The sequence below is a fragment of the Vulpes vulpes genome, chromosome 4 (assembly GCF_048418805.1).
Source record: "Vulpes vulpes isolate BD-2025 chromosome 4, VulVul3, whole genome shotgun sequence".
In the NCBI taxonomy this organism is placed as follows: Eukaryota; Metazoa; Chordata; class Mammalia; order Carnivora; family Canidae; genus Vulpes; species Vulpes vulpes.
The window spans coordinates 56,134,755-56,149,466 of record NC_132783.1 but is presented as its reverse complement, the minus strand read 5'-3'; the positions used below and the strand labels follow the sequence as shown (position 1 = coordinate 56,149,466).

The following is a 14,712-nucleotide window of genomic DNA, read 5'->3' as shown; positions in this document are numbered from 1 at the left end:
CATTTACTTGTCATTTATGTTTATTTGTTCCTAACAATTACCATTTATATGTGTATGTTCAGGAAACTGAATATAGGAAGACAGACTTGCAACATAAAAACCAGTGAGCATTATATTACATTAATGGAGGTGAGTGATTTGAACTTCATTTGAGCAGGTTTTACATGACAATTTATGGGATCCAGTCATGAATATTTTTAAAAACTTTCCAGGGGATTCCAATGTGCAGCTCAGTCTGAGAATCACTAACCACTGTTAAGATTTAGGGTCTCAGGAAAAGCAAAACTTAAGCTGACTTCTTGGGTTTCTTGTTTATTTGTGTGAATGGTGATGCCATCCATGGTTGAGAAAATGGCAAAGGAGGAATAATTTTATTGCAAGGTTTTTTCTTGTTATCCAGCTTTGCTTACATGGAGTTCAAAATATGTACAGAACATTACAAATTCAATGGAAAGGTCTGGTATAGGGATGCCTGGGTGGCTCAGTGGTTGAGCGCCTGCCTTCATTTGGCCCAGGGCATGATCCTGGAATGCTGGGATCGAGTCCCACATCGGGCTCCCTGCATGGAGCCTGCTTCTCTCTCTGCCTATGTCTCTGCCTCTGTGTGTGTGTGTGTGTGTGTGTGCCTCTGTCTCTCTGTGTCTCTCATAAATAGATAGATAGATAGATAGATAGATAGATAGATAGATAGATAGATAGACTTTAAAAAGGAAAGGTCTGATGTAAAGAGGTATACTTTGTAGTTATCATAGAAAAGTGATAATTGAGCTTACATATTTTGTACTTATGTTTCTCAACCATGAGAATCATCTGAGGAGCTTTTTAAAAATCTCACTGCCCCTACCAATGATATCAGAATATATAGGACCCAATCATTGGCATTTTGAAAAAATTTTCATGAGACTCTAGTGTGCAACCAAGATCACTTTTTTCCTCTATCACATTGATCTGACAATATTTCCATAAATCCACATTATCTGAAAGCACATTTCTAAGTTTCTGCTAACATTTCATTACCTAGTACTTTAACAATACTAATTCATGGTTTTATAGGTAAGCTCATGAGATACAGATTTGGGAGTTTATATTAGTCACCTCAGGCTGCCATGACAAAATACCACAGACTGGGTGGTTTAACCAACAAAAACTTATTTTCTCACAGCTCTGGAGCCTGGATGTCTGAGATCAGGGTGCCAGCTTGGTCAGGTTCTGATAAGGGCTCTCTTTGGCTTCTCACCCTATGCTCACACAACCTTTTCTCCTTGCATATACAAGGGAGCAAGGGGCTGGGGAGCAAGCCCTCTAGTGTCTTTTCTTATAAGGGCACCAGTCTCATCAAACCAGGGTCCTATCCTCATGAGCTCTTCTAACCCCAATTATCTCTCCCAAAGGTTCCATCTCCCAATACCATCACATCAGAGGTTAGAGCTTCAACATGTGAATGAGAGAGGGGGCACAACTCAGGTGATAGTAGATATCATCATGCAGTTGTCTGCCTTCATTACCTTTAAACTAAGAGCTTCATTTGGCACAAGAACTAATTCAGTGTAGTCCAGACAGGTAAAACTGTCTTCTTGTTGTGTATAATCCAGTGGTAACACATAACAACACAGAACCAGATTCAAGTGGCAGTTCAAAGTGTACCAGTTTTGACAGATACATAAGAAAAATAAGTTTGAACAGAACCAGACTTTTCTTGCAAACATGTAGTTTAGTTTGGAACTATGTACTACCTTCAGATTTGCTTTTCTGTGCCTTTGAATTGGGTGTAAAGAACAACATGTTATTTGAGAAAATTTGACAGTAGTCTGCATCATGGTAGTGTGGCTGAATATCCTAAGTGTCATCTATGTTCTCCCTAGAGTTTGATGGATATGACTTTTTTCTTAATTTCAAATGAAGCTTAGGTCATCTTACTCTGTGTGTGTTTGTGTGTGTGTGTGTGTGTGTGTGTGTGTGTTGCAAATAAGTTCACAATATCCTTAATAATTTCCAGTGTGGGTGCATTGGAAATTCATTCTCTTTAGTGAAATCAACAGATTATATTGTGTTCTGTACATAGCATCCAGAGTAAAAAAAAAAAAAAAAAATCCCATTTCTAATTCTGAGGTTTAAAAGTTTCAAGGTTTTTGCCTCTGTGTTATTACTACACTTGTAATTACTGAGGCATTTGCACTGATCCATGTATGAGAGTCTGTTTATCAGGGAAAGAGGGGGTGGAGATAGCAGATGAACAAGGAAGGATTGTTGTCAGACTTCTTTATCCCTGTTCAGATCAGTGAGAGGCCTATATTATACATAGTTTATAAGTAGGACAGGCAATTTCCAGGAACTCTAAAGCACATTCTTAAGATCTCACATCTGACAGGGACTTAATAGCAGAATTTACAGTAAGTGTTAAGGAGTAGAATAAATGAGGTATTGGTATGGTATGGAAGAGTATTGATGGTGATTAGAGATAAACCCAAGGGGGACAAAAAGACCTATGTTGTTCATTTCTGTTTCACCCAGCATGTGGCATAAAGCCAAGCCCATCATAAGTATTCCAGAACTGTTTTTGATAGAAGGATTCCAGAATGACCAAAGACACACATGTGAGATTATAAAATTAGGTCGATCATCGAAAGGCTCATGAAAAGACTATACGTGAGGAAGCAGGACTCAGAAGTAAAGTCCAATTGCAATATAAGAAGAAAACAAAACCTATTTGCTGATCAATTAACACATGATACAGAGTGTCTCCTGCTCTGCTGGCTCCTTTACTCAGGATCCGGGGCCTGTCTCTCCCTCTTTGCCATCACTGGTTAGAATGTGCATGATTATTTATTTTAATTTCTGAAAACAGGTTCTACCACCAGATGAGTGAAAGAGACCTGAGGTTTGTGTATTGATTATACATTTGCAAGTAGTCTTGAATTTCTACCCAAAAAGCATGACTTTAAAGCCACTCATGTCTTAGTGATTAACCAGAATTTCATACCAGGGTGGTTGGTTTCTTGTTCAAGTACCCAAAATAGGGTTAGTAACAGGACCTGCTCACTGGACTGTTGTGAGGGCCTGACAAGAGAGTGAGATACATAGAGGTGTGCTGCTGCTGCTATTTTATTCATTCATTCATTCATTCATTCATTCTCCATTGTATACTGACTTGCCACAATGCAGTCATTTCACCTTTTTTTTTTTTTAAGTAGGCTCTATACCCGATGTGGAGCCCAATGCAGAGCTTGAACTCATGACCCTGAGATCAAGACCAGAGCTGAGATCAAGAGTCAGACACTCAACTAACTGAGCCACCCAGGCACCCTATCATTTCACTTTGGTAAAGACTGACAATATATTTCTCTGAGACAAAGATGGCACATACTCCTAGGCACATTGGGCAATTACCATACAATATTAGTATTTATCTGGCTGTCCATAGTAAGCAAATATTAATTAGTCAAAGTCATGGGTTTTCAGTGAGAAATAGGCTGGACAGTGTGATGCAGATGGCTCCCATTTTGTACAGTGGATACGAAGAAATTTTTCAGACAAGCACCAGACTTCCCGTTGTAGAGGGTGGCATTCTGGCAAGAAGGGCAGATGGACTGTGAGCGCCTTAAGGTGAATAAGAACTGGCACACATGCTGGGGTCTTCCCAGAAGTAATTGTTTTCTTCCATTTAGTGGAAAAGGACAGAGCCAAAAATGAGAATGCCAGGAAAATGTAGGTGTTTCTATTTCTACCAAATAACCTAAGTTTAATAAAGCCCCAGAAAGAGAGTAGTATATTTTTTTAAGTTTTAGCCTCTAAGTAAAAATTTACTAGCCTTTGTTATTTGGAAAAAAAAAAACACAGAAAAGTATTTGGTCGTTTTTTTCATCGTTTCTATATAACTAACCATGTATGGGTGTGTACTATAATGCTAGAAAGTTAATGTAAAGTATCACTTTAGGAAAGGAATAAAATCATCATACCATCCACGTCTCTTACCTTGATTCATAGCTCAAATATTTCTATTCTTGGAACATTGCTGCAGCTCTGGTGCTAAGAAAATTGCTGGTGGATGAAAAATGAGTCTGCAGCCTTTTCACCCTTCACAACGTTGGAACCCTCTGACTACTCTAACTTTGCAATGGTGCCATCTAGTGTTCACACGTCCTCAGCACACCCCTTAACTTCGTTAGCAAAATATGTGTAGCAAGCAAGTTACCTTAAAAACAGTGTGGTGAGGGGGAGTCAATGTGATGAACTTCAGTCATTGAAACACTAGAACAGATTTTTCATTGAATTTCTTATTTCTCATTTCTCATTATTGCTCCATTTATTTATTACACTTCTTTCACAAATATGTTTATATATTCTGTCTATATGGTCATACAAATTGTAGACAACACTCCATGTTTTGAAGTTATACTTATTTTATATTTTATTTTTATATTATTCTCCATACCTGACTATAATTCTAACACAATGGTCATTGTCTTTGAAGACAACACAACCAACATAGTTATGGGTTGTGGTTTTGTCAGTGCTGATGATTGTACCTTCAAAGGTCAGGTGCTTCACTACCTAGCCAGGGAAACAGAAGGGCTTTGATATGCATAAAATACAGTGTTTTTTTCCAAAACACAAAACAAAACAAAAACTAGTCTTACATATTGACACTATGATAGACCTATCAGTTTAAAATTTTTTTGTAGAAAGTAATTTGAGGGGACGTCTGGGTGGCTCAACGGTTGAGCCCCTGCCTTCTGCCCAGGGTGTGATCCTGGAGTCCCAAGATCGAGTCCCACATCGGGCTCCCTACATGCAGCCTGCTTCTCTCTCTGCCTGTTTCTCTGCCTCTCTCTGTGTGTCTTTCATGAATAAATAAATAAAATCTTTAAAAAAGAAAGAAAGAAAGAAAGAAAGAAAGAAAGAAAGCAATTTGAGGAATTAATGAGTTCAGGCACAGTTTTTGAGGTGTCCCAGAGATGTGATTTTTATTTTCTTTACTAGCTTCTGAGTTGACTTCTATACTGCCTATCAATTCAGAATTGTAAGAAAAAAAGAATAAATATAATTATGAAAGAACAAAATTAATTTAAGACAGGCCCTATTAGATCACCTCCCTCATTTTAACATCTGTAAAATGGTTGACAAAACATCTGCTCTGACTGACTGACATGGAAATGAAAAAGCTCAGCCTTTGCCCTAATTTGGAGGAGGGTGGAGTCCCAGGCTCTTGAGAATGCTGCCACAGGCAAACCTCATCCAGTCCCACTCTGAAGTTGGCTCTCCGTTAGCTTTTTGTTGCCTCCTTAAGGACAGGATGTTCCCTCCCACTTTGGGCTCTGTTTACCTGCCTTGCTTTAATCAGGAATGCCTTCTTTTGTGCTTCTGCTCTCACTCCGTTAATTATTACACCTCTTCAGACCTTGGCCTGTGCATCATTTCCTAAGAGAAGCCCTCCAACCCCTAATTGTTCTCTCTTGTTATTAGGTATCATCCAACACTTTGTCTTATTACCACTCACCATACTTTGCAATATGTGTGTTATTATCTACTTAATATTCCTTGTCCCACTAGATTATAAATTACAAGCAAGCTGCAATAATCTTTTTTAACCATTTGGGTTCCTAGCCACTGTGTTTTCTATAGTTCAATATGGTGTAGGCATGTGGGAAATAGCTGATGAAATCAACCTAAGTCCAAAATTGAGAACTAAGATGCCCATTGTCCCAGCCTGAATAGATTTGTGATGTCAACACTGCTTCCATATCACCCTTGGGGCAAGAGACTATTCACTGAGGCAGAAAATTCAGCTATATTGTATCTCTCAAGGTCTACCTCCCTGGAGATATGCAGCACAGTGGGATATTCATTCTCAATACCTGCAGTATCCCTGACCTTGTCCACCACCACTCTTCCACTTCTCAGGGTCAACTGGCCTTTCACTCCCTGCACACCAATTCCTCCTTGCCACACTTCTATCCTCCTCACCCAAAATAATAAATAAATAAATAAATAAATAAATAAATAAATAAATAAAGCAAACAAACAAACAAAATTCACTTCTTGTAGTCTTTACTGTGAGCCATCTTCATGAATTAACATAGAGATAGAGAGCACAAAATGTAAATTAATATTTGAAGAAATTATCCTGTCACTCTGGTTGTCAATAGGGAATAAAAATAAATTTTGCACATTATACAAAAGACAGGTGTATTTTCATTGTTTATTTTTGTAGTACATTCCTTCTCTTTCTAGAAGACTCTAAGGATTCCCAACTATGTTAGAATATTAGATGAGAAATCATGCTGAGAATCATCTTCAAAATCAGTTCTGCTTAAAAAGTTATAACATGTACAAAGTTTCTGATATCTGTAACCAATCACCAATGTCTTCTAAAGGATAAGAAATGAAGCTAGGATTCAGAACTGATTAATTGTGATATTGAATACATGCATGCACGCATAGGTGGATTCCGTATTTTTTGTAAATTGTATTATATTTCATCTAAAGTCTGGTATCTTGGCATTGTTCTCCAAAGTTACCACTTTTGCCTAACATCAAGTACAGACAAAAGAAAAGTGCTTGAACTTCTGAATATTTCAAACCACACTGAAACTTCCCAGAGTCCTTCGAGATCCCTTTCTTCTCTACCTGTAGTAACATTTCAAAGGCAGAATGAAAGTATGTGCCTCTTAAAAGCTGAATTTACTGATTTAATTGCCAGTTCGTATAGAATTCTGACTCTTAAACGTGTTTTCAATGAAAAGCTAAACAGGATAATATAAAATTTACTCTGAAGAATATCTTCACACTTCTATCTCCACAGCAACACAGATGTACACACAGTGGCGTCACTTCTTAAACTCTATCTCCGAGAACTCCCAGAACCGGTCATTCCTTATGCAAAGTATGAAGATTTTTTGTCCTGTGCCAAACTGCTCAGCAAAGAAGAAGAAGCTGTAAGTGGATGCATCTATTTCTAAAAAAAAAAAGCCTTCATTTGTTTTTTTTGTCATTGTTCTTAGTTTTTAACTTGTAAATTTCCTTTTGTCTCATTCTTGGATTGTTTTCCACTATTGTATTTATTGACATTATGCACACTTAGATATTACACACACAACTCAGGTCCCATTTTTGATCCCCTACTAATCAAAAAGAAAAATGCAGGTCAATAAATGAAATGAGCACTCCTTGCCTACTTTGTTCCTCTAAACGATTATGTGCTGCATTAGGCCAAACATTCCATGAGCAAAGTGAATGCCTTATTTCATATTCTCTTTTTCATTGTGTTCCCCTCTAAATTACCTAAATTACCTCCTACCAAATCTTATCTACCAAAAAAACAGCTTTATTGAGATATAATTCATATACTATATAATCACCTATTTAAAGTATACATTGAGTGCATTCTAGTATATAGTTGACCCATAAACAACATGGATTTGAACTACATGGATTCACTTACACATAGATTTTTTGCAATATGGTACTATAAATGTATTTTTTCTTCCCTATGATTTTCTTTCTTTTTTTAATTTTTAAAATTTTTAAAATTTTTTTATTTTTTTTATAATAAATTTATTTTTTATTGGTGTTCAATTTGCCAACATACAGAATAACACCCAGTGCTCATCCCGTCAAGTGCCCCCTTCAGTGCCCGTCACCCATTCACCCCCACCCCCTGCCCTCCTCCCCTTCCACCACCCCTAGTTCGTTTCCCAGAGTTAGGAGTCTTTATGTTCTGTCTCCTTTTCTGATATTTCCCACACACTTCTTCTCCCTTCCCTTATATTCCCTTTCACTATTATTTATATTCCCCAAATGAATGAGAACATATAATGTTTGTCCTTCTCCGATTGACTTACTTCACTCAGCATAATACCCTCCAGTTCCATCCACGTTGAAGCAAATGGTGGGTATTTGTCATTTCTAATGGCTGAGTAATACTCCATTGTATACATAAACCACATCTTCTTTATCCATTCATCTTTCGATGGACGCTGAGGCTCCATCCACAGTTTGGCTATTGTCTATGATTTTCTTAATATTTTCTTTTCTCTAGCTTACCTTTTTCTAAGAGTACAGCAAAGAATGCATTAAACACACAAAATATTTGTTAATCAACTGTTTATGTTATCAGTAAGGTTTCCAGTCAACGATAGGCTATTAGTAACTAAGTTTTGAGGGAGACAAAAGTTATTCATGGATTTTCAAGTTGGGGGAGGGATTGGCATCCCGAGCCCCCACATTGCTCAAGGGTCAACTGTATTCTCAAGATTTGTGCAACCACTCCCAAAATCTAATTTTAGAATATTCAGCACATTTTCATCATCTTATAGCCAATCCCATACTTATATCCCAGGCCCACCTACTCTTTCCCAGCTCCTGGAAGCTACTAATCTACTTTCTGGATCTATAGACTTGCCTATTTTGGCTGTGTCATATAAATGGAATCATTCATTACATTGTCTTCTGTGACTGGCTTCTTTCACTGTTTTTTAAGTTTATTCACACTATTCCACATATACCAGTATTTCATGGCATTTATTTACTTATTTATTTATTTATTTATCCATCCATCCATCCATCCATCCATCCATCCATTTATCAGTTGTAGCACCTGTGCCTTGTTTCCATTGTTTGGCTATTATTACTAATGCTGCTGTGAATATCCATGAGCAAAGTTTGGCATGGACATATATCTGCATTTCTCCTGAGTATATACCTAGGAGGCAGAATTGCTGAGCCATATGTAACTCTGTGTTTTCTAAAGAGGTTCTGTCATTTTAAATTCCCACCAGCCATGTGTGCAGATTCCAACTTCTGCACATTTTTGCCAACACTTTTTATCTCTGTTTTTTACCACAGGCATTGTAATATATGTGAAGTGAAATCTCATTGAGCATGAGTTGCATTTACCTGATGGTTAATGATGTTAAGCATTTTTCCATGTACTTATTGGCTCATAGTGAGAGAGAGCTTGCTCACATGTGCACGTGCGGGGGAGGGGCAGAGAGAAGGGGAAAGAGAATTTTTAGCAGACCTCTTGCTGAGTGCAAAACCCAATGCTGGACTCGATCCCATGACTCTGAGACCATGACTTGAGCCAAAATCAAGAATCAGACACTCAACAACTGAACCACCCAGGTGCTCCAAGTCTCTTCAGTTTTTGGATGGTGTCCTTTAAAACACAAAAGTTTTTAATTGCAGTGAATCCAATTTACCTATTTTTCTTTTGTCACTCATGCTCTTAATGTCATATCTAAGAAGTCTTTAACCAAGTTCACCAGGATTTATTCCCATATTTTCTTCTAAGACTCTTGTGACTTTAGCTCTTACATTTAAGTTTTCAGATACATTTTGAGTTCATTTTGGTTTATGATATGAGGAAAGGTCCAACTTCATCCTGTGGCATATGGCTATCCAGTTGTCTCAGAACCATTTGTTGGAAAGACTATTGTTTCCTCCACTGGATTTTCTTGGCACTCTTGTTGAAATTGCTGCCTATTTTTAAAATGAAGTTTTACTTTGTTATGTAATATTGTCTGTGGCTGCTTTTGTACCACAACAGGAGAGTTGAGTAGTTGAGACAGAGACCATATGTCTCAGAAAGCTTGCAATATTTACCATCTGGCCTTTTTCAGAAAGAAGAACAAATCAAATTTAATTACATTATCTATTAGTTTTTCTGGGACCATTTACATTTTAGAAGGTCTACAAGGAGAAGAACCCAAGCAATTAATCCCTTTGCAAAATGTCCATGAAGAGCAGGCTTTTCATTCTCCATCCCACCCAGTGTATCCTAGACATGGCCCATCCTGAGAGACCTGTTTGTCAGTAGACATGTGTTTGTCTGTTTTGAGCATGCCAGAAACGGAAAAGACCTTCACTACATTAAGGCTACTTTTTTTCCCCCAAATAACCTTATTATAAATGAGGCTATCCTCCCTTTTCATCAACTGTTAGCAAGCACTAAAAATGTTAAAAAGGCTTCCCTTACATCTGTTTTTCCACGAATAGTACTTATGGAAATATTTGAAATACTTTTTAAAATCTTTGAAAATATTTGTGAAATGCCCTCTGTAATAGTGGCAAGGTTTCAGGACAGGATTCTTCACTGATGTTATGTGAAACTAATGGAAAAAAAACCTGTATACCGATTTTTTATTTGCTTTAATTCCAAGAGCAACACTTAGATAACATTTGTTCTCTATTTCTTTTTACTCAGGGTGTTAAGGAATTAGCAAAGCAGGTGAAGAGTTTGCCAGTGGTCAATTACAACCTTCTAAAGTATATTTGCAGGTAAGAATTGCCCTAAAGACAAAACTAAACAGAACAAGATTATATTTAGCCTGATACTAACTTTTGACAATGAATAAAGTCACTGAACTGCTCTGAGTTCTAGTTTTGACCTCTATAAAATTAAAGGATTTGACAAGATGATCTGAAAGGTTTCTTTGAGCACTAAAATTGCTTGATTTTGTAATTTGTTTCTTCTGAGTCTTTCTTACTTCTACATATTAAAGATACGTTGCTTTGAACTTCCATCAAAGTTGTTTGTACATGTGCCATGTATCTTTGTTTAGAGAAGGAGCATTTACCTTGGCATGAAAAAGACCTGTATGAGAGTCTAGTTTTTTTTTTCCTTTTTTATATAAAATGTGCTGATTTTTATTTTATTTTTTTACGTTTGTTTTTATTTAAGTTCAATTTACCAACATATAGTATAACCCAGTGCTCATGCCATCAAGTGCCCTCCTCAGTGCCCATCACCCAGTTACCCCATCTCCCACCCATCTCCCCTTCCGCAAGCAACCCTTTGTTTCCCAGAATTAGGAGTCTCTCATGCTTTGTCTCCCTCTCTAATTTTTCCCACTCAGTTCCCCTCCTTTCCATTATATCCTTTTCACTATTTCTTATATTCCACGTACAAGTGAAACCATATGATTGTCTTTCTCTGATTGACGGCTTCACTCAGCATAATACCCTCCAGTTCCATCCACGTCGAAGCAAATAGTGGGTATTCGTCCTTTCTAATGGCTGAGTAATATTCCATTGTATACATAGACCACATCTTCTTTATCCATTCATCTGTCGAAGGACATCGTAGCTCCTTCCACAGCTTGACTATTGTAGACATTTCTGCTATCAACATTGAGGTGCAGGTGTCCTGGCATTTCACGGCATCTATATTTTTGGGGTAAATACCCAGTAGTGCAATTGCTGGGTCATAGGGTAGCTCTACTTTTAAATTTTTGAGGAACCCCCACACTGTTTTCCAGAGTGGCTTGCACCAGTTTGCATTCCCACTAACAGTGCAAGAGGGAAAAAGGGGTTTCTCCACATCCTCTCCAATATTTGTTGTTTCCTGTCTTGTTCATTTTTGCCATTATCACTGGTGTGAGGTGGTATCTCATTGTGGTTTTGATTTGAATTTCCCTGATGACAAGTGATGCAGAGCATTTTCTCATGTGCTTGTTGGCCACATCTATGTCTTCTTTGGTGAAATTTCTGTTCATGTCTTCTGCCCATTTCATGATTGGATATTTTGTTTCTTGGGTGTTGTGTTTGATAAGTTCTTTATAGATCTTGGATACTAGCCCTTTATCTGATATGTCATTGCAAATATCTTCTCCCATTCTGTAGGTTGTCTTTTAGTTTTGTTGGCTGTTTCTTTTGCTGTGCAGAAGCTTCTTATCTTGATGAAGTCCCAATAATTCATTTTTGCTTTTGTTTCCCTTTCCTTCATAGATGTATCTTTTTTTTTTTTTTATAGATGTATCTTGCAAAAAGTTGCTGTGGCCAAGTTCAAAAAGGCTGTTGCCTGTGTTCTCCTCTAGGATTTTGATGGATTCTTGCCTCACATTTAGATCTTTCAACCATTTTGAGTTGATCTTTGTGTATGGTGTTAAGAGAATGGTCTAGTTTCATTCTTCTGCACGTGGCTGTCTCAATTTTCCCAGCACCATTTATTGAATAAACTGCCCTTTTTCCAGTGGATATTCTTTCCTGCTTTGTAGAAGATGAGTTGACCATAGAGTTGAGGGCCCATTTCTGGGTTCTCTATTCTGTTCTATTGATCTATATGTGTTTTTTTTGTGCAGTATCGTACTATCTTGATGATCACAGCTTTGTAATACAGCTTTAAATCCAGCATTGTGATGCCCCCAGCATTGGTTTTCTTTTTAGTGTTCCTCTAGCTATTTGGGGTCTGTTCTGATTCCATAAAAATCTTAAGATGATTTGTTCCAACTCTATGAAGAAAGTCCATGGTATTTTGATAGGGCTTGAATTGAACATGTACATTGCTCTGGGTAGCATAGACATTTTCATAATATTGATTCTTCCATTCCAATCCACGAGTGTGGAAAGTTTTCCATCTCTTTGTGTCTTCCTCAATTTCTTTCATTAGTGTTCTGAAGTTTTTAGGGTATAGATCCTTTACCTCTTTGGTTAGGTTTATTCCTAGGTATCTTACGCTCTTGGGTGCAATTGTAAATGGGATTGATTCCTTAATTTCTCCTTCTTCTGTATCACTGTTAGTGTATAGAAATGCCACTGATTTCGTGCGTTGATTTTGTATCCTGCCACCTTGCTGAATTGCTGTATGAGATCTAGCAATCTTGGGGTGGAGTCTTTTGGGTTTTCTACATACAATATCATGCCCTCTACAAAGAGTGGGGGTTTGGCTTTTTTGCCATTTTGAATGCCTTTTATTGCTTTTTGTTGCCTGATTGCTGAGACTAGGACTTCGAGTACTATGTTGAATAACAGTGGTGAGAGTGGATATACCTGTCCTGTTCCTGATCTTAGGGAAAAGGCTTTCAGTTTTTCTCCATTGAGAATGATATTCGGGGCAGCCCTGGTGGCGCAGCAGTTTGGCGCCACCTGCAGCCTGGGGTGTGATCCTGGAGACCCAGGATCGAGTCCCACATCGGGCTCCCTGCATGGAGCCTGCTCCTCCCTCTGTCTGTGTCTCTGCCTCTCTCTCTCTCTCTCTCTCTCTCTGTGTGTGTCTATGAATAAATAAATAAAATCTTAAAAAAAAAAGAGAATGATATTCGGTGTGGGCTTTTCATAAATGACTTTTGAGATATTGAGGAATGTGCCCTCTATCCCTACACTATGAAGAGTTTTAATCAGGAATGGATGCTGTATTTTGTCAAATGCTTTTTCTGCATCTATTGAGAGGATCATATAGTTCTTGTTTTTTCTCTTGTTGATGTGATGTATCACATTGACTATTTTACCAGTGTTGAACCAGCCTTGCATCCCGGGGATAAATCCCACTTGGTCATGGTGAATAATCCTCTTAATGTACTGTTGGATCCTATTGGCTAGTATCTTGGTGGGAATTATTGCATCCATGTTTATTAAGAATACTGGTCTGTAATTCTCTTTTTTGGTGGTGTCTTTGTCTGGTTTTAGGATCAAGGTAATGCTGGCCTCATAAAACGAGTTTGGAAGTATTCCCTCTCTTTCTATCCTTCAAAACAGCTTTAGTAGAATAGGCATTATTAAAAAAAAAAAGATTTTATTTATTTATTCATGAGAGACACAGAGAGACACAGGCAGAGGGAGAAGCAGGATCCACACTGGGACCCCAATATGGGACTCAATCCTGTGACTCCAGGACCACACCCCTGGGCTGAAGGCAGGCATCAAACTGCTTAGCTACCGAGGTGTCCCAAATAGGTATTATTTCTTCTTTAAACATTTGGTAGAATTCCCCTGGGAAGCCATCTGGCCCTGGACTTTTGCATCTTGGGAGGTTTTTGATAACTGCTTCACTTTCTTCCCTGGTTATTAGCCTGTTCAGGTTTTCAATTTTTTTCTGTTCCAGTTTTGACAATTTGTGGGTTTCCAGAAATGCATCCATTTCTTCTAGATTGCCTGATTTTTTTGGCATATAGCTGCTCATAGTACGTTTTTAAAATCATTTGTATTTCCTTGGTATTGGTTGTAATCTCTCCTCTTTCATTCGTAACTTTATTGAGTCTTTTTTATTTTTAATAAGGCTGGCTAGGGGTTTATCTATCTTATTAATTCTTTCAACGAACGAGCTCCTGGTTTTGTTGAACTGTTCTACAGTTCTGGTCTCTATTTCACTGAGTTCTGCTCAAATCATTATTATCTCTCTTCTGCTTGGTGTAGGCTTTACTTGCTGTTCTTTCTCCAATTCCTTTAGGTGCAAGGTTAGCTTGTGTATTTGAGGGTTTTTTTTCCACTCTTTTGAGGGATGCTTGTATTGCGATGTATTTCCCTCTTAGGACTGCTTTTGCTGTATCCCAAAGATTTTGAACAATTGTATCTTCATTTTCATTAGTTTCTATGAATCTTTTTAATTCTTCTCTAATTTCCTGGTTGACCCTTTCATCTTTTAGTAGGATGCTCTTTAACCTCTATGTGTTTGAGTTTCTTCCAAATTTCTTCTTGATTGAGTTCTAGTTTCAAAGCATTGTGATCTGAAACTATGTAGGGGAATCAGTTGAAACCTGATTTGTGACCCAGTATGTGGTCCAATCTGGAGAAAGTTCCATTTGCACTTGAGAAGAATGTGTATTCTGTTGCATTCGGGTGGAAAGTTCTGTATATATCTGTGAAATCCATCTGGTCCAGTGTATCATTTAAGGTTCTTGTTTCTTTGGTGATGTTGTGATGAGAATATTTGTCATTTGCTGAATGTGCCATGTTGAAGTCTCCTACTCCTAGTGTATTATTACCTAAGTATCTCTT

General features: G+C 37.8%; 1 protein-coding gene across 6 annotated transcripts in view; it reads left to right on the top strand.

The window, feature by feature from the left end:
- Window positions 1-14,712, top strand: part of ARHGAP24 (Rho GTPase activating protein 24) — a 735,186-nt gene that overhangs the window by 700,560 nt on the left and 19,914 nt on the right. For all 6 annotated transcript variants that reach the window (XM_072755700.1, XM_072755701.1, XM_072755702.1 and 3 more), the window contains 2 exons: window positions 6,803-6,935; window positions 10,205-10,278. In XM_072755700.1, coding sequence (XP_072611801.1) covers window positions 6,803-6,935; window positions 10,205-10,278 — 207 coding nt within the window. The remainder of the gene's footprint in view (window positions 1-6,802; window positions 6,936-10,204; window positions 10,279-14,712) is intronic.